We start from the raw sequence: 23,491 nt of genomic DNA, 5'->3' as shown, positions 1-23,491 counted from the left end.
TATAGCATGAAGGACAACGTAACAAAAGCAACTTTGTTGTTTAAAGAAGAATCTCCCTAATCAACACAGCTATATCAAAAGGATAATCATCCTGATTTCAATAATCTTGTTGAGGCCAGAAAATAATTCCAAGTGCCCACATCACTCTGTTCTATACTGCTTGTATGAATATGAAACATTAGAAACTGCATTCAGTGTTTCTGAACAAAGAGAAAGCTCTTTCCAACCAGAGTCTGAGAACTAAGACTAGTGATAAACATGAGAAAAAAAAAACAACAAAACCAGTATAGCCAGTTTCTATCATTCCACATGAAGGAATAAGCCACCTAAAGGTTTCATTACATATTTTCAACACAACTTAGAAATTAAACTAATTTATCAGAGAGAGAAGTTCTGTCGCAATGACATATTTTATAATTCCATCTAGACTAAAAATAAACTCAATACAAAGTTTTAGAAGATTACTGTACCTTGAGGGCACCAAGAAAATAAAACCACAAAGTGGATTTTAAAGATACTTGGTACTGTTTTAAAATATCACATCCATACATTTTAGGATGCAAAAGGAAAAAAACGGCTACGTAAAATGAACAATGAAAAAAGCTTCATGGAAACAGCTTCAAGCACAAGGATCTTAACATCTGCATATGCAAGGATTCAAAACAGCCTGTGACGGGACTGATAAGTCAGCTTGGCTTAACAAAAACAAGCTTTTGGAAATTTCTAGTTTTCATTAACTTTTCTTAAAAAATTATTTCCCTTTAAAATTACACCTGAGCTCAGGCAGCTCCAGAGCAGTACCTACCTTTAACGGTACCGGGTTGAAGAGGAAGCAGAGCACAGACTTACGCAGAACCTCTTCAGTACTAGTGCAAACAAAACCATACTGAAGGAGCTTGCATATAACCTGAATTAACTCAGACTTTCAAAGCAAATAACAAAATTAGAAGGAAAGGCAAGCCTGTCCCTAGGAAAGTTTCTCAATTTACAAATTGAGAATTTTACATTTTTTTGCCAGAAAACAACTCAAGTTCACTCAAAAAGAATGGAAAATTAACAACAAATATGACACATCGTGGGTATTTACTGGGTAATAAAAACTTTGAAAGAAATATGGTTATTATGGTTATATGCCTTGGCCCCTTACAATGCTACCTAAACTGTCATATCCTATCTGGAGGCATTGCTAAGATAGCAGTTAATGAATTGTTAGGACAGCACCTGTGTGATACAATTGCAATGGGAAAGAGAGGCAAATGAAAGAAAGGAAATGATTGTGTGTAACTTCTTGAAAAACCCTGCTTCCCAATCTGTCTTCCATCACTTACAGCTCGTATTATAACCCAGCCTTTGTGCTAGCCCCTCAATGAAGGAAATATGGAGCACATCACATTCAAACACTCATCCAAAGCACCAATTCATTCTTCCTTCCACTTGACTCTGACAAACAGATGCTGCACGTTTCAAGAGACTGAATCTTCGATTGGTACCCCAGAAGACCCATACACATAATAAAAATTTACACGGCTTCAAACTACTTAAATTAACAATAACCCAAGCATAATCTATCATTATTGCATCTAATGTTTCGTTTTGGTCAATACATTAACAGCTTTCCCCCTTAATGTCAGCAAAAATTTACATTTGGGACAATCTTTTCTATGTATTCAGCATTCAGTCAGAGAATGAGGAAAATACTTGAAAAGAAATCAGCAACAGTATAAAAATGTGGTGACTGTTATAACGCTGGAGATCTGTTATAAGCAAACATTTCTAACAGTGTGTGTCTTCAAGAACAGCCTTCTGATTGTGACTTTCTAACTTACTAAGCATAAGAGACATAATCAATTCTGTATTTTAAGGCCCAAAAAATCATTTTGTTAACTGCTAATGTAAATACATCTGACTATAATTAAACTCCATCTATACTTCAAACACTTGAAAGTGAGTTTTTCCAAAGGTGCAATTACTTTGCTCTCTTTCTTAGTAGTCTGGAATGCTTGCGTAATAAATAATTTAACTGCATTTAACAACTTACCCTGACTTGACCAACAAAAGCATTGGCTTCCTCTTCCTGTACGGACAGGTTTTTAGGTAGAAACATATCAAAGACCGGCCCGTTGTCATTTACATCCGTCACCACAATATTAACAGTAGCAGTTGAAGTCTGCAGAGAAAAATGAAATTATAAATGAACTACCTTCTAATTTACAGCAATTTTATTGCTGTGTTTTAGAACCATCCAGTATAGAATCCCTGGTAAACAGATGACCCATTTGTTTTTGCATATTTTTGCCAGACAGGAAATGTTATTCATTTAAAGAGCTTATAGTTGGCTTAAAAGAAAAGAAAGGAAGAAAGCATATCAGATATGTTTTGCCTAATGTGATATTTTAAGGGTTTAAGGATCTTTAACTTAAAAATCAAGCAATAGGAGAGTGAAATGCTTTGCACTGAGGTAAAGCACCTCAGTTTGAGCTTCATGACTTTAAACATTTTGGCACCAAAAACACCCATGCTTTTGTTTTACATCCTATGCGTATAACTACAGAAGAGCTGCAGCTAGTAATACATGTTCCTGTGTCCTATGACACAGGTTGCAAACAGAAGGAATGAACAGTCCTTGTAATAATCCAACCGGGAAAAAAGAAGCACTTAGGGGAAAAAAAAACAACATAGAAAGATAGAAATATTACACCAGGAAATCCTTCATGTTGCAAGAACAGAGAAGCACCAGCATAGAAAGCACAAGGATGCTCTACCCCCAAGAGGAATACACACCAGCACCTTTCCTGCCCAGCTGCAGCCATGCCAGAGGCTGTGATGGAGCACTGGATGGGCATGAGGCACAACCTATTCCTAAACCCAAATTGCTAAGTCTGATGCTACCATTTTAATATTCATTAAAGGATCTCTGATAGCTCTAAAGCTCATTGACATCTATCTGAAACATCTGCTGCTTTACTTCCTTCATTCAGAACTACGGCTTCACAGGTCCAGAATAAAAACAGAATTTCACCTCGTTTTTATTACAGGGCATGCTCCTTGTGTTTGCCACAGAGCAGCATGTACACTGGCACTTTCAAAGAACAACTAATGTACTCAATATCTACTCACTGTCTTAATAGTATGTGGTCATGCTTTCATTGCTGTGTCAATGCCAGTTCAATCTGATAACTTACTCTCTGCAGGAGTGATCCTGGAACAGGTCAATCTCCTTCACCTTCCAAATCCTTGCATTGGCAAGCAGCCCAGTCACAGGTATTGGAGCCAGCTGTCTCTTTCACACAGCTATAAACATGGCTGTTGTGTTTGCACGGTGCCCTGTGCACTTCACTGCAATGCTACCTGTGCTAACAGGCTGTATTAGCAATCCTCAGTACTGGCACAGCAAAGCACAGACCCCACATAAACACAAGTGGCACAAATAATAACCATGCACAAGGCAGCTCATCCAGAAAAAGAGTTGTTCTGTAATTCCTTGTACAACAGCAAATGCAGAAAACATAACTGCTTCCCAATAGGCAACCTCCAATAACTGCTTAATGCATTACAAGTAAATAAGTGAGAATATTTTGAAATGAACAAACCAATAAAGATGCTTTCAGGCTAACTTCTTATATTGGCTTACATTCAGCTGTTTGCTAATTGTTTCTGAAACTGTCATTCCCACATTCAAGGTACATAAGGAAAACATACTCTGCAATTCATGCATCACTGTCAACACAAAACACACTCGAGAATGTTTGCTCAGATGATGCACATTGTGCAGTGAAGGTAAATTAATCTTCCTAAGCTTACTCGATTCCACAGAATGGAGAGTAATAAAAACTCTTATATTTAATAAACTGAGACAAATATGGCATGGAAAATATTGGCTTCAGAAAGTAGTTTTCATTTTGAAAAAATATTTCTTCTCCATTGCAGAGAATTTTAACAGACTATGTCTGATAATCTGCAGTATGTTCACTTCTGACAACACTGAATCAACCCACAGCAGCTCTGAGAACAGCTGCCAGAAGACACATTTGCATTTGATAGCTTCTAAAGCCAGAGCTGAAAGCAAAATGACTGTTGTGATTTACTTACAGGTCTCATTCCTGTACTTGAGCGTGTGCTCTGTGGGTGCTCACATACTTATTTCAGATCAACACAGCAACTTGTTATGAGGAACTCTTATGAGTCCCTTTCCTAAAGGACAGTGCTCTTCTAAATCTAAGCAACTCTACTCCAGAAGCATGCCCTGCAGTATTACATTGTCATGAGCAAAAAAAATGGCACTATTTTATTTTACTTTACTTTATTTTAATCCAAGTAATCTTGAAACCCAATCATGGTAATATCAGAAATATATAGCTTACTGAAATGCAGCCTAAGTTTAGAAGGGGTCATCTGAATAAGCACCAAAGCAGACTCAGGTTCCACATAGGACAAGAAGATGGAAACAGCACGGAAGGTTAAGTTCTGCTTAATACAACCTGGATTTTAAGATGAATTATAAGATCTTCTTTAGCATCTTTGTCAAAGACCTGGAGGAGCACACACAGTTTCAAGTGATGAAGCACAACCAGCTTCAAGTTTGCAAGTGACAAGCTCCTGCTTGTCTTTGCAATACTGAGAACCTGGTCAGAGCACTCCCTGGATAAGACCAGGAAGAATCACACTTCTGATGCCTTTATATCATTAGATAGAGTTTACCTGACAAACAGAAAGTAAAGCTACCAGCCCAACTTCAGCATATGGAAGGTGAAAGGTTGGTTCCTTGAGTTATTCAGTAGGTTATTCTGTGATGGAGAGTATGACATGCTGAAGAAGAGGGATTTCCAGGTCACTCGAGCCACCAAGATAGAAAGAACCAGAAAGATGAAAGAGCTTTCACTTAGCTTAGCTCTACAAGAGAAAAAAGAAAGTTTGCAGTATTTCACAAGAAAGAAGGAGACAGGAAGAGAAAGATTTGAAATGGTTCCCAACTCTTCTGTTATCCACAGGTTTGCACCCTTCCTTATCTGCTTGCCAACACTGCCATAGAGGACAGATCCACTTATTGAGTCACAAAGTTAAACTGAAAAAGACACTATCATTGCAAAGGAGTATTATTTTTTTGAGATGCCAACTGAGAAAAATCATTTTATAATATTAAATTTTATGTTTGTATCTAAGCTTGCTAGGGAACTAAAATGAGACCTTGTAATAAGACTGTTTCAAATATATCTTATTTTTTGTGTTGGTCACCATTTACTGAACTACTGATAAGAGGATCACTACAGTGGCAGGATCATCAAAAGAAGCATCCATACTGAGTTGTTTTAGTAGCAGCAATGCTACTGTGTACCCTGGCAGCAGCAAACTCTGAAATTGAGAAGAAAAAATGGGGAACACTCCAGAAGTTTTCTACTTTATCTACATTCAATAAATGCTCCTCATCCCACCGATGACACCAACCTTTTAGGTGAGGTAGCTGTCAGTTGCGTACAGCCTGTATTTCTCTGAGATGCCCAGAGAAGCTGTTCTGCCATTACCACCAGAAACCACAATAACCAGAAAATAATTTTTTTAAATATCAACACTTTTATATCTCCATTAGATGGCTCCAAAGTTTTGCTTAAGTTCTTTGAAAGTTGACATGCTGGTGCGGTGTGAAATAGCCTTTATACAATGACTCAAATAACTTGCAGTGTCCTATGCAAAACTGCAGCATGGAGCAGTACTGGTAGCACCACGATCATCTGTCCTCTAGACAATGTAAAAAGTCACCAGAAACACTGAAATCACGTTGACTAAATAATTATTGCTTTAAAGTTACATTCAGGGCTTGCCACAAGCTCTTTGTCTGTTGTTGGAGGAGAAAATAACAAAGCAAGTACACTGTGGGTCATATCCTCTGCAACAGCAGTCAAGGTAACTACCTTGCACATCAGCCAATGCAGGAGGGTGCCAGGACACTAAATGCATGCTGTAGGGATAAGAAGTGTGCCGCAGAGAGGATAGAAGTAAGCACACTGAGATAAGGTCATCCTATTTTGTATGGAGCTCAGTTTCCTGTACCTGTCATTTCTCGCCACCGTTCACAACCACACGTGGCAGTGGCTGCCTGAGATCACTCCCAGAGCCATGCAAAGTGTGCTTCATTTTCCACATACCTAGAGTAACTTCTGCTAAGGCAGCCTGAAGCAGATAGAGGTGGGGATGCTTCTCTCACAAGTCATCACATCACTATTTTTAAGTTGGCAATTAAGAGCATTTAATTCTGCAAAGCCAGCTTTCTTGTCTTATTAGTGTGGGGGGGGGAACAAAGGTAGCTATATCACACATCTCAGAGCCCCAAGATGCAAAAGAAGAAATGCCTCTTCATTTACCACTTTTACCATTTCAGAAGTGCTGCAATGAATCTGGAACCTACAGCTCAGCTCCCATGGCCTGCATATGACAGACTAAACTTAATGCAACACTTAGAATTACCAGATCGCCAAGGATTTTCCTTGCAAAGTTTAGGAAAAAAATAATAGAACATGTGAAGAAAATATGTTTGAAAAAAAATCAGCTGCAGCTAGCGTCTTTTAATTCTCCCTCTTTATTCTTCCTCATGCTATATGATTGATTAGAGTCTTCATAATGAGAGTACCTCAAATTTCTTACAGAATTCAGAGGAGTTGCTGTGTTCTCCAGAGGATCCTAAAAGAGGCATTAGAACAAAATCCTCTCAAGAAAGAGGAGTTGCTTCACTAACCCTCATAACGTTGCTTTAATTGCCACTGAAAGTCTTTGAACGAATGTGAGTTGCAGTAACATTACAGAGGTCTAACTCGCGACTGGTTCTGCCCATGGATACTCCTCATGTAAGATCCAAGATAATGCAATTAGAGAGATGGATAAAAAATACCTTGACTTTTCTACAAAATATTTGTTGAATGTGGTTTGGAAAGCAGCACTGAAGTTGTTACTAGAAATTAAGGCGGAAGGAAAAGTGGTACAGCTTCGTACCAGGCTCTTCTCATTCATTATTGAAGCAAACCGTTCTTACTTCTCTTTCATAATGACTGTAAGTCAAACATAAAGACCAGTGGCTGCAATTTATAGCTTTCTTAGGGCCAATAAAACACTCCCTATATATATAAAATTATTCCCTAAGCGATAAATGCATCATTTACATAGCCTTCACAAATATCTTTTGTTCTAGGTACACCAGACCCTGATAAATGTTACAGATGAGAAATCTGAAGATTGCACTCGTGTCTTATTCTCACGCTGCCATTTAAATTGAGACTGGGAATTGCTGAGAGCATTGTCTTCCTTGGAAAGGAAGCATTCTCAGCTCTGATGTCAAGCAAGTTTAACTTAGACAAACGTTACTATCTCTAGATTTAACTAGTTTGCATACAATAAGACCTGAGGCAAAGCCCAGGGCTTCATCTGATTAAAAACATGCAGTATAATGCTTCTGATCTACACATCAGGACTTATCTATATTATTCAGGAGATCTACACTCATGATATCCAAAATAATAGCTATTCTTTACAAAGCAGGAGAAACAGCTGCTTGGATCTTAAGTTACTGGGAGTGATTGGGACCAGCATAAAATACACATAGATGGTATAGTAGGCAAACTGTTGTGGTGCTCATGTGTGCTCCAGGAAAGTGGAAGCCTGAAGAATGACACTACTATCAGGAGAATGTTTAATGTTGTTTGGTGACAGTACTGTCCTCACACACTTCCTTTTGACTTTTAGGGAATGCTTATTCCATCAAAATTACTTAAGCCCTCATGAAGTGAGATGACTTTCCATTTTAGCCATGTGGCCTGGCTGACACCACTTCATCACTTTACATGCCTTATAACACTCTGGATTGCTTAAAATGCTGGACTATGCTTCCTAAGTTACTGTTGCTCTGATTGATAACCTAGAGCATTAACAGGCTGTTGGTTTTTCTCTGACCTTGGAATACCACAGCCTGCCACCTCTCACCATTAACCCTACAGTCTGACAAACAATTAAGGATGCATTAGCTGAGTAGTCAGGAAAATATTTTTTCTTTCCTTAGCAATGTTGTAGATTTGTAGATGGACAGGTAAATGGAAAAAAAATAAAATGCTAAGCTAAAACAAAACTCTGTGTGGATGAGAATTCAAGGCAAGAATTTGTCTTTGCATTTCAGAGGGAGTATCTGGAAATAAAATGTATTCTTGACTTTTAATTGAAAAAATGTTTTCCATGCTGTTTATTTTTGGCTTGGATGATCATCTGTGTTGACTCATATATAGTACAGGAAGCTCCATTATTGTTTTACTGTGTACTGTATGATTTAAGAAGAATTTAAACCTCCAAATACAAATGTCCAGTCATAAAAATACTCACCCAGCACTATACCCGCCTGCACTGATTTTGACTGCTCAAGTCCTGGCAAAACAGAGCAGCTGAGTGCCTTGTTCACAAAGCCAGCCAGGAGCTAGCAATTCAGTGTGCTTAGATAGCATCCCATGCTTTCGGTGCTCAGATTATCCTGTGTCACAGAAGACTCAGCTTTACGTGTCCTGTTTTCCTGGAGTGCATCTTAGTCACCAGATCACTAATCTATTTTGGAAGTTCAGAAAAAGGCAGTTGTCCATCTTTCCTTTCTAAGTTGCTGAATTGGCATTTTAGAAGATGTTTTAAGTCATTTTTTGTGTCTCATCTATGAGTTTCTGAGTATCTGGCACTGATTAATAAGCGTGAACTGCCGCAATATTTAACTTTCAAGTATGGCTAAAGCACCCATGGGTTTGCACAGTAGTCCCTACAGGAGCTTAAATCAGATTGGTGAGGCTTAGAATTGAGAAGCTAAATAAACATTGCTGTCTCAAGCATGCAGAAATGTGGTGCTCCTTGGAAGTCAAGGTAGTCTCTTTGCCACGGCAGTGCCCGCCGAAGCCACTGAAAATTGTTTGCTCACCTAGTGGTATAGTTTAACCATTGCCACAGGCTGTTGTTAATGAAAATGGAATAAAAGCTGTTGTGTCCCAGATGCTAGGCAAAAATGTGGTGGAGCAGCTTATCCTAATAGTCTGCTGCTGGGGCCTTGGGGTGCTCCAGGGAAAAGACAGACACTATTCTGCCTTTCTGCTTCTCTTGATTTGAGCAGTGCAACATTTCAGGTGGGTGTTCAGTCACTAGGGGAAGCAAAAGTAGTCTTATTTTAGTGCAGTGTGTGTTTCAAGAAAGCTGCACTTTGGTATTTCAGTCATTGAAGAGGATCACTAATTATTTAGAGCATCCATCTCCCATGACGTTTGGATTAATTACAATGCCTGGAACCAACAGGTATCATTAGATCAAGGTAATTTAGGCGAAGATTTAACACTTTGAATAGCATTCAGGGAGTTAATTAATTACAGTAAATTTTCTATTAGTGCTGTAAATATTATCTATGTCTGCTTCATACCAGCTCCCTTGTGCATTAAGAACAAAGGATGTGCAAGTCTAACAGTCAGTACTCACTGAAGAGATTTTAGATACATTCAGGTTTGTATTTTAAAAGGTTTTGACTTAGCTGACCTTTCTGTAATCAGTAAAGTGTGATTGGAAAAAAAAAATTATAATAAAGGAATTTGTACTGCAAAACTTTAGAATTACTTTACTGTGTCACATTTATTGTGATACTTTGGTGCGGTGGAAATTGGTATTTCTTAAACACATGAAAGGGGACAATAACATGCATCCTCCCTTCCAGAACATCCCTTGAAATGATGTTAACTATAGAAATGGTAGCTAAAGAAAAAAACCACTGTTTTCCTGATGAGTTATGTGCTTTGTATCAGAAAACCTTAACATTTTTGTTTTGTTTTCACTTCACAGGTGCCTAGCCAGGCTTCCTGTTTAGGAGGGATGGGTTTTCTCTGACCATGAGCTTGCTTTTTTCACACCAGCTGTCATATATTGAAGTGAGATTTAGGAGACTCCCAAACTTACAGTGTTTATGAGGTTTAACAAGAGAAGTGTAGAGTCTTGCACTTAGGGAGAAATAACCACATGCACCGATACAGCTTGAGGGGTGACCTGCTGGAGAGGAGCTCTGAGAAGAGGGACCTGGGTGTCCTGGTAGATGACAAGCTGGTCATGAGCCAGCAGTATGCCCTGGTGGCCAAGAAGACCAATGGGATCCTGGGGTGCATTAAGAAGAAAGTGGCCAGCAGGTTGAGGGAGGTGATCCTCCCCTTCTACTCTGCCCTGGTGAGGCCTCACCTGGAGTATTGTGTCCAGTTCTGGGTTCCCTGGAATAAAAAAGACAGGGATCTCCTTGAAAGAGTCCAGCAGAGGGAGACAAAAATGATAAAGGGTATGGAACACCTCCCTTATGAGGAGTGGCTGAGAGACCTGGGGCTATTCAGCCTTGAGAAAAGACTCAGGGGATCTGATCAATGTCTGTCAGTATCCAAGGAATGGAGGCAAAGGGACAAGGCTGGAGTCTTCTCAGCAGTGTGCATAACAGGTGTAGTGTCATCTGTACATCCAACTATGTTGAGTGATGTATATTCAGCACACAAAATGCTCTAGATTTGAAACATTCAACCTGTGCACATATGGCTTGGGATATGAGCTGCTTGTGGCTCATCTCATAGGAACAGTAATACTTAATTTCTGTGATACCAGGATGCTTCTGTGGGGTAAATAACTCCCAATGATGGTACTTCGCAAAGAAATAGTATAGATGATGGTATATTTTGAGTAGGTCTATATAAATAGTATACAAATAATACAAAAGAGAAGATGGCTCACCTGCAGGATGACAAGGCTCACAGGGAACTCCACATAGGAGGGATCTCCAAGAAGAGATCCTTCCCTGGTGGTGGTCAGCCCTTAAATGGGGTTTGGGAGAGGTGGAGCCAGGCTCCAGCCCTTCCATACACACGTGTATATCACCTTCACCTGTGGCCCCATGGCTGACTCAGTGCTCACCTCAGGTGATCAATCAGTGGTTCAGGCTGTGATTCAGCAGTTCCCATACAGCTTCTCAGGTGCTTTAGAGCAGATCAATACTCTTCCTACTCTGCAAATAGACACAGTGGGTTGGAGCTCTGGCTCCACTGTCGGTAGCTGGAGATGTCCCACCAGTGCCATGCACTTGTCAGGGTGCTTCTTGAGTGTATGTTGGTTTCTCTTCCCTGCCAGCTGAAGTTCTCACCATCTGTGATTTCTCTTTCACCACATGAGTTCTTAGTTTAGAGGGGATTTTTTTCTTTTCTGTTAGGATCCTCTTCAGGGATTTTTTTCTTTTCTGTTAGGCAATGTTTCTTGTCTTCTTCCAAGGCTTTTTGTGATCTTTTTTCATCACTGCTATTATGGACAAGCTCCAGCCTTGTGTGCAGACACAGTCTGTTCCCTCTCCTAAATTTCTTGCAGTCCAGCTAGACATTTCTTCTGTATAACTTGGAAAGGAGTGTAGAGAGTTAGTAGATGCCACTTTTAAAGTTCTCATACCCTGCACAGCTTGCTGACAGGAGCAGACTGGAAAAGAACAACATGGTCCTCTTTCCTTTACCCATCCCTTTTTCTAACTTAGGCACCCTGCTGCCATCCTCCTTGACCAATAATTTTTGGGCTCCTAGGTTAATAGGTTCATAAGGTTGGAATAGACCTACAAGATCATCTAGTCCAGCCATCCTCCTATCACCATCCCTACCCAATTACTAAATCAAATCCCTTAGCACCTCATCTAAACGCTTCTTGAACAGCGCTAGGGATGGTGCCTCAACCACCTCCCTAGGCAGGCCATTCCAGTGCCTGACCACTCTTGCAGAGAAAAAATGTTTCCTCAGGTCTAATCTAAATCTTCCCTGGCACAACTTCTGGCCATTCCCTCTTGTCCTGTCATTATTTATCAGGGAGAAGAGGCCCACTGCCTCCTCACCACAGCCCCCCTTCAGAAAGTGGTAGAGTGCAATAAGGTCTCCTCTGAGCCTCCTCTTCTCCAGACTAAACAATCCCAGCTCCCTCAGCCGCTCCTCATAAGCCAGACCCCTCACCAGTTTTGTTGCCCTTCTCTGAACATGCTCCAGGGCCTCAATGTCCTTCTTGTAGTGAGGGGCCCAAAACTGAACACAGTACTCGAGGTGCGGCCGCACCAGAGCTGAGTACAGGGGGATGATCACCTCCCTGCTCCTGTTGGCTACACTATACAGGCCAGGATGCTGTTGGCCTTCTTGGCCACCTGGGCACACTGCCGGCTCATGTTAAGCCGAGCATCAGCCAACACCCCCAGGTCTTTTTCCTCTCTACATTCTTCAATCCATTCTGCCCCAAGCCTATAGCATTGCATGGGGTTGTTGTGGCCAAAGTGCAGGACCTGGCACTTGTCTTATTGAACCTCATCCCATTGAGCTCAGCCCAGCTGTTCAGCCTATCCAGATCCCTCTGAAGGGCCTCCTTACCCTCAGGCAGATTGACACATCCTCCCAACTTGGTGCCATCTGCAAACTTACTGAGGGTACACTCAATCCCCTTGGATGATGACCCCTAGGTCATCAATAAAGATATTAAACAAGATGGGCCCCAATACTGACCCTTGGGGGACACCACTCATAATAGGATGCCAGCTGGACTTAACTCCATTAACCACTACCCGCTGGGCACGGCCCTCCAGCCAGTTCTCCACCCAGAGAAGAGTGAACCTGTCCACACCATGGGCTGCCAATTTCCTCAGGAGAATACTGTGGGAGACCGTGTCAAAGGCCTTACTGAAGTCCAGGTAGACTACATCAGCAGCCTTTCCCTCATCTACCAGTCTGGTCACCCAGTCATAGAAGGAGATGAGGTTGGACAAGCACGACCTGCCCTTTGTGAGCCTGTGCTGGCTGGGTCTGATCCCCTGGATGCCATACATGTGTCGTGTGATCTCCCTCAAGATCATCTGCTCCATAACTTTCCCTGATACTGAGGTCAGGCTGACAGGCCTGTAGTTCCCTGGGTCTTCCTTACGGCCCTTCTTGTAGATGGGAGTCACATCGGCAAGCCTCCAATCTTGTGGGACCTCTCCAGATAACCAGGAATATTGATAGATGGCAGAAAGTGGCTTGGCAATCACCTCTGCCAGCTCCCTCAGCACCCTTGGGTGGATCCCATCTGGTCCCATGGACTTGTGGCAGTTCAGATGGAGGAGTAGATCTCTGACCGTCTCTGCTTGGATCACAGGGGGTGCATTATGCACTCCGTCCCGGACTTCCAGGTCAGGGCAAGTACCCTGTGGACCACTGCTCTGTCTATTAAAGACAGATGTGAAGAAGGCATTGAGAACCTCAGCCTTTTCCTTATCATCTGTGGTTACATTCCCTGCCTCATCAAGTAAAGGAGAGAAATTTTCCTTAGTTTTTCTCTTGCTGTTAATATATTTGTAAAAGGATTTCCTGTTCTCCTTTACAGCAGTAGCCAGTCTAAGTTAAAGCTGGGCTTTAGCATTTCTAACTTTCTGCGTGCAGATCTTGGCCAGTTCTCTGTAGTCTCCCCAAGTAGCCTGTCCCATCTTCCAGAGGACATAGACTCTTCTTTTCTCTCGGAATCTCAACACAAGTTCCCGGTTCATCCACACTGGTGTTTTTCTCCTCCGGCTCGACTTATGGGACTCCGGGACAGCCTGCTCCTGTGCCTTTAAGATTTCCATCTTGAGGACAATCCAGGCTTCCTGGACCCCTTTACCCCTCAGGAGCGAGTCCCAAGGGACCCTTGCAACAAGCGTCCTGAACAGGTCAAAGTCTGCCCCCCGGAAGTCCAAGGTAGCAGTTTTGCTAGTCACCCTCTTGACATCAGAATAGCAAACTCCACCATTTCACGGTCACTCTGGCCAAGACAAACTCCAACCTTCACATCTCCTACTTGTCCCTGTTAGTGAAGAGCAGGTCTAGCAAAGCATCTCCCCTGGTATGTCAGGAAGCAATCATCCACACATTCTAGAAATCTCATGGACTGCTTCCTCTGCGCAGTATTATATTTCCAGCATATGTCAGGGAAGTTGAAGTCCTCCATGAGAACGAGTGCTGGCGATCGTGCAACATCTACGAGTTTTTTATAGAACACCTTGTCTATTCCTTCATCCTGACTAGGCGGTCTATAACAGACCCCCACCACGATATCACTCCTAAAGACCATCCCCCTGATCCTTATCCATAGAGACTCTACTTTATCATTTCCAACCTCAAGCTCTTCAACATCAAAACACTCTTTGATATAGAGAGCTATGCCACCACCCTTTCTTCCCTGTCTATCCCTTCTGAAGAGCTTGTAGCCATCAATCCCAGTATTCTAGTCATGCGAGGGGTCCCACCATGTTTCTGTAATAGCCACAAGGTCATAGTTAGCCTGCCTCACAGTGGCTTCAAGCTCTTCTTGTTTATTGCCCATGCTGTGTGCATTGGTGTAGATGCACTTCAGCTGAGATATCTGCCTCACCCCTTTCTTCAGCACAGCCTCCTTAGGCTCTTTACTGGAGAGCCCTGTTTTATCCCCTTCCCCCGTCACAGCTAGTTTAAAGCTCTCTCAATGAGTCCAGCTAGCTCCTGTGCTAGGATTCATTTCCCCCCCCAGCTGTGGGGACTGGCCGCTCTCACTTGGTTCCTGTGAGACAGGAACCTCCCGAACCCCCCCTGTACCTCAAATCAGCCACTGCAGCTCCAGCTGTGCCGATTTCAAAGCAGTTGATCACGAGGACTGAGAAGGTCTTGGGGGTGCTGGTGGGCAGCAGGCTGGCCACGAACCAGCACTGTGCCCTTCTGGCCAAGAAGACCAATGGTATCCTTGGGTGCATTAGAAAGAGTGTGGCCAGTAGGTCAAGGGAGGAGGTAATCCTCCCCTCTGCTCTGCCCTGGGGAGGCCACATCTGGAGCAGTGTGCCCAGTTCTGGACTCCTCAGTTCAAGACAGTCAGGAAAATGCTGGAGACAATCCAGCAGAGAGCTATAATCCAGCAGCATATCTCCCTTACGAAGAAAGGCTGAGAACCCTGGGGCTGTTCAGCCTGGAGAGGAGCAGATTGATCGTCTGAGCTGCCCCATTTCAGCTGTTTATTAATAAAAAAATGAGGGACTTCTACAGCTTCATTTTTGGTACCTGCCTAGTGAGTGGCAAGTCCAGCTAACTCTTCATCCTTTTGAATAGTGTCAGCAGAATGTTAGTGTGCATGAGAAGTTAAGTCTGCGTTTCAAGTAAGCCAAATTCTATAACAATTTTAAGAACAGAAGTGTCCCTGCTGTCAAAAGAAAGCATCTTACCAAAAGGGAACAGCTACGGCCAGGTAAGAGACCCAAACCAAGAAAATGGAAAAGAGAACACGCAAGTTAAAAGGTGTGACCACATTACGCTTCAAGAGCAATCAACACACACATGCAGATACAAAGCTAGTAAAAACAAAAACAAAAAGCCTACATGATACTGAGGGAGGAAAGCAGATAAGGAGATAGCAGGGAAGTGAACACAAAATAGCTCTATGTCTCAAGAACACACAGAACCAAACAGTTAAGTGATGCAGTGCTTTTTTGCTCAGCCTCGTGTCTGTCAGGTGACTGCTATACTAGTTAAGAACTTATGTTTTCTGAGAAATGGTGAGCATTATGCTAGCATTGAGAAATCATTAATATCTTCCACTGATGGAAGGTATTAATCCCACTTCTTTCGGTGATAATTATTAGGGATCCTAAACCTGCCTTCACTGGCCTTCAGTAGCCTTTCTATGAATAGAATGGTATTTCAGCAGCACAATGTAGTCCAAAAACAAAAGCAATTTTTGTATTTACATCATCACATTTCACAGCTAGAAGTTTGAGATGAAAGCAAGTGAACTCATAGCTATCAAGACCATTCTTGATAATAGTCCACAAGTAATAAAAATGAAAACATTAAGATGAAGTACTGAAGAGAGCTATAGCCAGGATTTTAATGGAAAAAGGGCAGGCTCTGTTATGGTTACACCATATCACCACGGAAAAATACCAGGGCTCTAAAACTTTATAAATACTCTGAGGAAAAAGAATCTGAGCAAAAATTGAGCAGGAAGGCAAATCTTTGTAAGTAGCTGAAGCAATGTGCCAAAGAAATAACACATGAGATTTTCCTTCTGCACCAGTCAAGACACGGTGAGCAAGGGTCCAAAACAGTGGAGATTTCTTGATGGCTTGTAAACAAACTGGCAAAGATTTTTCTGTTTCAGTGTTAAAGTTTAACACCAGCTTCTGGAATAGCCTAGGTAATGCGGATGTATTATTCTACATCTTTCTTTACAAAGAGTAATTTTAAGGTCACACATTTAGAGACTTCTCCATCTATGCTATTATTCTGCAGCACGAGACCGCAGGAGAATGGCTGCACTGCATTTATCTCACATGACTTCACTACGGTACATTCCTCTCATTGACACTGATGCAGACTTTTAGATACTATAGGTGGACTATTTCAAGTACCTGGCTACATACTGTAGCAGCTCATTTCTTAATCCTTCAGAGGAAACTCACCCCATCTGGTCTGCCATCCGAGGCTGTAATGATCAGAATATAGCGATCAGTGCTTTCTCTGTCCAAGGGTTTTCCTAAGGCTAGCAGTCCAGAACTAGTAACAAAACAGAAACATGAAACATTATCAAAATGACAATTTTTAAATGTCTATAAGCACTTTTATTCCACTACTTTGCATTACATGACTACTTCTCCTTGAGCAAGTTAATAAGTTTTTAAGGCTTTATTACAACTGAAAGTATGTTTTGTATAGCAAAAGCTAATAAAGATGAGCAAATTTCTTAGCTTTTTGCTTCAGTACATGTGTAATTCAGGACTAAAATAGAAACACAGTAATATACAGGATTACAGACAGACAGTCCTACAAAGGGCTCTCATTTGTTAGGAAGCTGCAGTGCTATAACAAAGGAGAGAGAACCGAAAGCAGTCTATCAATCACAGAGGAGTACTGATAGCCGACAGGATTACAGCACTAAACTTTGGGAATACGACATGGATGGTTATAAATACGAATGTCCTTAGAGTTTTATAGGACAAGGCTACTTACTTGCATGTTGCATAAGTGTAATAAAAGTGCTGCTATGAGCTAGAGTCCTTTCAGTGCAAGAACAAGACTTACTATATTCCCTAATAATAAAGTATTAACGCAGACACGAATGTTATGGAGAATAAATCAGTGATTATTGATGCTCATTTATGATGAAAGACAATTTGGAGACCACATACACAAGGAATAAAATAAACAACGAATTGAAGTGCTGCTCCAGAGAGGCAAATTCCTGTAAACACAGACACATTAAATAGACAGACACATTAGATCATCTCTAGGATGATCCGATTTCCTCCTGCAGAATTCTGACAGCTACCAGAAGTTTTTCCAGAGCAAGACAGGGACAACATTCTATCATGAACTCATATGTTCTGAATTAGGAAAGACAAGAAATGCTTTGCTGAGTTGACAGCCCTATCCGAGCAAACTAACCTCAGCTCAACCTCCCTGGCACAACTGATCCTTCCATGACCAGTGCTAAAGCACATACTGGTATTTGGTGTCTGCTTAGAGCATCGTCAGTCAGGCAACAAACAAATGCCCCTCTTCAATAACACTCAATCCACAGTGTATTTGACAAATATGCACTAACAAACATGGATACACAATGATATTTGTCCTCTTATAGCATGGGTGAATAGCTTCTTCTATGAAACTCCAGTATGGCAATTTTTCTGTCTTGGTATGCAATGACTTTCCACGTTATTCCATTTATTTTTACAGGCACATCAGAGACAAAAGTATTTGCTGGGCATAAGTGTAAGTTTAACTGGTTGAATGTGATCTACATTCGTAACACCTAATAACAACTACTTGCTTAAAAGTTGCTATCTTTTCTTCATTATCTACAGCTGTGCATTTTTTTTTTTCTTTCTTAATATCCATTTTGAAGCTCTAAGATAGCCCTATTGTTGCTCCCCTGTGTGGACTCAACTAAGTATGGAACAGTACAGACACAGCCTCTAGAGCAGGAGTTGAGGTACAGGACAAAATATGCAAAACACACCATATATGTTAAGTTCAGATATAAGTTAGATTTCCACACAGATGAGGAAAAAGATGTGTAGTACAGAGCATATTATCAAACAAAAAAATTATTATCCTAGAGTGAGTAGAGGGAAACCATGAACCACCTCCTTCTCCTCCACCCAGGACAGAACTTCAGATGCTGAAGAGTCAGCATACAAACTTGTTCCAGAAGAATAAACACAACTCCAGAGAAATGGACAGATTTTTTGGGTATATACTTATATACGTTTATTTATATATGCATATGTATAGAATAATTTATAAATATACGTGCATGAAACACTAAACCTATCTCTTGCAATTCTTTTCTTTCTTAGGAAAGTAACAGTGAAAAAAAAAAAAAACAAAAAACAAACCATGAAATAATTACAAGTAAAATATTAATTCACAGAAGAGCCAAAGGTGAACTAAAAATAGAATATTGACAACAAATACTTCTTTACTAACATCGACCTACAGTTGCATGCATCTGTGTCAGTTTTTGCAATACTTCTGCACTATCCTGTACTGATTTATCAGTCCCTTCCTTTCTACCACTTGAGCAGCAGCTGATTTATAGACTCCTGAGTTTAAATCAAGGATTCAGATGTACTTGCATTCATTTAACATCCCAGCTTTCAATCACCACTCTCTCTGGTATGGAACATTACAGGGCACTGAATCAGTACAGATTGTGATTAAGTTATTTTACCAAAGGAAAAAACGAAACCATTTCATGTTCCTCCAACTGATTCCCAGATAAAAGAGATGTAGTAGATAATATACCACTGACGACATTCACTATCCATGCTGTTAGGTGGGCAACTACATGATGAATAACTGAAATGTTCCATGATGCAAGAAAATAATTCAAATGAGAAAAAAGGAGAGGAGATGGAGTAATGGTCACTGCTTTGGCCTTAAAGATTCTGTCTAAAAAAGGATCACTCCTCACGTAAAAACACCTCATGTAGCCTTCATAAGCCAATCACAAACTGAAAGCTTTAATGTTAATCCTACTTTAAGCTTCCCTCCAGGCATTTCAGCATTTACAAGAAAACGTGTGAACAGCTGTATAAATATTTTGCAGGGCAAGACATGTAAGGATAACAAAAAGGAGAAAACACTTTGAAGAGCTCTGCTTTTTACCAAGAGGCATCATGAGCTCAAAAGATGGGGGAACTGCTGAGTTTGTGCTTAAACCCCTCAAAACACCGTGATGTTCAGACATGCACATGGAGGGATGTGAGCATATGGACTCTGCAGGTCAGGTTGCTCATGAGAGGCTCTGGAGACTGAGTGGCACCGTGCAGGAGTGCCACTGCCCCTCCCTTATAGGGAGATTGTCCCTGTAAAGACTGGTGACACAGATCAAGGTGGTGAGGCCTACAAGTGCCCTCAGGGCCTGGCACCTTCAACACTGCCCAAAGACACAGACATGTGCTGTGTTCATAGTCTTCAGAGAGAACATCAGTGTTTTCTTACCTGTTTTCAGACTCTGTTCATGGTTGTGAATTCACATACCATATATAAAAGCTTTGTTTCAGCCTATGTCTGCACTGTTTACATCCAAAGCTGAGCTATACAGGAGCTGCGCAGGACTCTAGACTGCTCTCAACACAGTGGGTTTGGCAGGCCACCCAAAGATGCCCAGAATGTGTGCATTTTATTTACTTATTTATTTATTAATCTCTCTAGTATGGAGAAATATTGGGATTTTGATGACGCAAAGCAAAAAGTGCCGTGCCAAACACAAACTATGCAAAACAGCAACCTGCTGAGTAACCAGCCCTTGGAGCATCTCCACTGCAATCAGGTGCACTCTCTGTTATACAAGTTGCAAAGGTCACAGAGTATGACAAATCAGGCTCCTCTGCTCAGAGGATGATTACTAGTATTGCTAGTACAGAAAAGCCTACAGACCTACAGGGTGCACACTCCCCAGTTTGCATTGAAAACTCCAGCCTTAAGCAATGAATGAAACCAGCAGCCCAACAATGTTTCCCTTCTCTGATATCTCAGTGAAAGCCTACTCTCTAAGCTGTCCATTTCCTGGTCTAGCATGTATTTATTATTAGAGAGCCCACTGATACTAGCGGCTAATATTAGTGGCATTAGCAACTCTTGGTATCTTCAAGGCTATTTTCTACACTGTTACACAAGTTATTTGACTTTCCACGTATGGGAGAGATGCAGCAGTCAGTAATTTAATTGCTTACTCATAGAATCATAGAATGGCTTGGGTTGAAAAGAACTCCAAGGACCATGTTCCAACACCCCTGTCACAGGCAGGGCCACTAACCTCCAGATCTGGTACTAGACCAGATTGCCCAGGGCCCCATCCAACCTGGTCTTGAACTTCTCCAGGGATGGGACGTCCACAGCCTCTCTGTGCCAGCACCTCACAACTCTCTCTGTGAAGAACTTCCCCCTGACATCTAACCTGAACCTTCCCTCCTTGAGTTTATAACCAGTCCCCTTCGTCCTATCACTGTCTACCCTTGTAAAAAGTCATTTCCCTTCCTTTTTATAATCCCCTTTTAAATCCTGAAAAGCTGTAACGAAGTCTCAAAATTACTCAGAATATAAGGACCCATAAAATCTCCCTCACACCAAACTAGGAGAGTTTTTACTATTCTATCCATGCTATGAGCAAGCAAGTAAGCCCCAGGTTACATCTGTCCCACCACCTACCACCGGATGCCAGCTCCCACCCTCCATTCTTCCTGCAAATAAGAAAGATACCCTGGAATATAAATAATAGTTGCTTGTGCAAAATAAAGGAGATGAGGCAGATACAGACCTACACATCCTGAAGTACTCTCTCTCCCCAACACTAAATTGGTATTCAATTAAAGGATAAGAGGTTATAAAACAAAGCTCAAAAGATTTTCCACCACAGACCAAAATTCTTGAAGGTGGGAATCTAAAGCAAAAATTGTACCTGTCATTAGTCAAGAGCTGACAAGTGTAAAGGTTTTTAATTAATCCCTGGTCACTCTTTTAAATAGAAAATTTCCACCTCAATGGGCTTTACCTACTAAAGTGTTTAAAATAAATAAGTAGTCCCCTGTGAAAAACTCCTGAGTGCAGAAGCATTCACAGAGCTCTCATTAGTGTCCAAGGACACTGAATACATCTGATTACAAGTCTTTTGTTTTGCTCTCAGCCCACATACTCATTTGACTGGAAAGTTACAGGTCTATATTCTAAGGCTTTTCCACTTACCTTTGAGAGAGATTAAAAACTTGTTGTGGATCTCCATTTTCAATGAGGTATCTTATAGGGTCACCCTCTCTATCAAAAGCCTTTAGGAAAAAAGGAGATAAAATGAAGTCAGTTACAAAGCTCTTTCTTCTTCCCTTCAATTTATTCGCTGGAAAATTAACCCCTGAAGTTTCATTGAAGTTCTCTACAGAAATGAAGCTGATCTATTTCAAAGGCAGTGCTAATAATTACAGATGAGCTGCTTAAGATCAAGATGTAGCACATCAGAATTCTTATCCTACAGATGAATAGCAGTATCCTAAAGACAGACTTCCAGATCATTAATACATGTGGGCACACAGCATTGCAATATGAATCTCTAACTTTATTCAGTTACGTTTGCTCAACTACAGATCAATAAAACCAATCTTTTTGTTTCCTTCATTCCAATTTCTTGTTCTCACTTCTTATCTAGGTTAATTTATCAGAATCCCAGTCCTTTTGCTTATGCACTGAGAAGCACTGGTATATCAGTTTTCACCTTACACCCTAATTTCTTTCTTGGGGGATGAAAATCTAGATGAGAACTTAGAAAAGAGCTATTAACAGCATCAAAGCAAGTCTGTTCCACTTACTAGATGGCAAAACAATTTTCTGAAGTTCAGTAAACTACTTGTGAGGATAAGCTTCTGCTAAACTGTTTTACACATACTTCCCCCTAAGACTATTTGGTGCTTTCCAGAGAAAACACTATACACATTCAGTATTCAAAATACAAAGTGACAGGAAAAACAATAAAAATATTTCTATGAGTATGGCAAGAAGGCCAACCAACAAATTCAACATATAGGATTTAGAGGAGACATAAAAAATAAAAAAGAAGATAAGGAGAGTAAGTATTCTGGTGTTTCTCATTTTCAACAGTTATCTTCTTTCTTATCTAGTTTTCTGTAGGCACTTGCTGTAGACCAAAGTCAAGGACTGTGTACCTTTGGGCTAACCACCAAAAAATTGTTCTTAAGGTAAAAAAATATATATACCATGTAAATAAACAAGCAAACAGAATCAACAAAACTTCCCAACCTAACTCCCTATCCACGAAGAAGAACAAACAATGTTCAAGTTAGAGGAAGTCTGAGAAGCGTGGAACTACACCACTTAGTAAAAGCAGGAAGGATGATGCTGAGCAAATGGCTAACACTTTGCATCCCAGCTGCAATCACAGAATCACAGAGTTGTAGGGGTTGGAAGGGACCTTTAGAGATCATCCAGTCCAATCCCCTGCCAAAGCAGCTCCAAGGTGTCCAGGCGGCTCTTGAATGTCTCCAGAGAAAGAGACTCCACCACCTCTGTGTGCAGCTCCAGTGCTCCATCACTGCTCTGTGAAAAAGTTCCCATGCACAGATATTAAGCAGGTAACAAAATTAACTGTGGCAACAAAGGGGTAAAATTTCAAATTAGAATAGGGGAAGAACAACACAGAGAATACTACATAAACAGAGCTTCTTCAAATGATCTGCTGAAATTACAGCCTGATGAAATTCATCCTAGTGTATAAAAACATGGGCTGAAGCAATCTCAAAGCCATTAGCAGTTTTCTTTGAAAACTCACAGAGGACAAACGTGCTGAAGGACAAACATGAGCTACATCTTTCAAAAGGAAAGAGGATGGAAATCACGCAGTAGACAGGTAGAGCTCAATTCCCAGAAAACAACAAATAATCAAATTATTTGTAAGTACTTGAGATGACAATATGGAGATAGATAATAGCAAAGCTAAATTTCTCAAGAATAAAAGATATCAAAGCAATCTAATTTTCTTTTACAACAGGACAACAAGTCTTGTAAGAATGGGGAAAACTGGGGATGTAATAATGCATCCTCACCAGAGTAGGGTGCAATGTCACACCGCATTATGTGACACTGCCACAAACCAGTTATGAAAAGACTGCGACCACATGGAAGGTGAGATTAAGCTAGAATTAAACTGATCACAAATTAAGGTTCAGACAGCATCAGATATCATTCAGCATTGCAAAGGTGTCTATCATTCCTCCAGTACTGATCCATGTTTTCACTAACACCAATAGTGGCAGTAGAGGGGATTGGTTTGTGAAATCCACAGATGGCACCAAGAGACAGGAGGTACTAGAACATTAAATGGTGTCAGCAGAATTTTGATGGCCTCACACTAAAGACAGGAAGGGACAAGATTTTGCTTGGTTAAGACAAGGAAAAAAACTGTTAACCGAGAATAT

The 23,491-nt window shown here is 41.0% G+C and overlaps 1 protein-coding gene across 1 annotated transcript in view; it reads right to left on the bottom strand.

Moving 5' to 3' along the window:
* PCDH15 (protocadherin related 15) overlaps positions 1-23,491 on the bottom strand; it is a 598,943-nt gene that overhangs the window by 117,419 nt on the left and 458,033 nt on the right. The window contains exons 21-23 of the mRNA XM_065746677.1: positions 21,255-21,334; positions 16,469-16,562; positions 2,039-2,167 (exon numbers count right to left, since the gene is read on the bottom strand). Coding sequence (XP_065602749.1) covers positions 2,039-2,167; positions 16,469-16,562; positions 21,255-21,334 — 303 coding nt within the window. The remainder of the gene's footprint in view (positions 1-2,038; positions 2,168-16,468; positions 16,563-21,254; positions 21,335-23,491) is intronic.

Source organism: Cyrtonyx montezumae, unplaced genomic scaffold (assembly GCF_038088225.1).
Source record: "Cyrtonyx montezumae isolate F1298 unplaced genomic scaffold, pur_monq_1.0 scaffold_4, whole genome shotgun sequence".
Lineage (NCBI taxonomy): Eukaryota > Metazoa > Chordata > Aves > Galliformes > Odontophoridae > Cyrtonyx > Cyrtonyx montezumae.
This window is presented reverse-complemented; position numbering and strand designations above follow the sequence as displayed.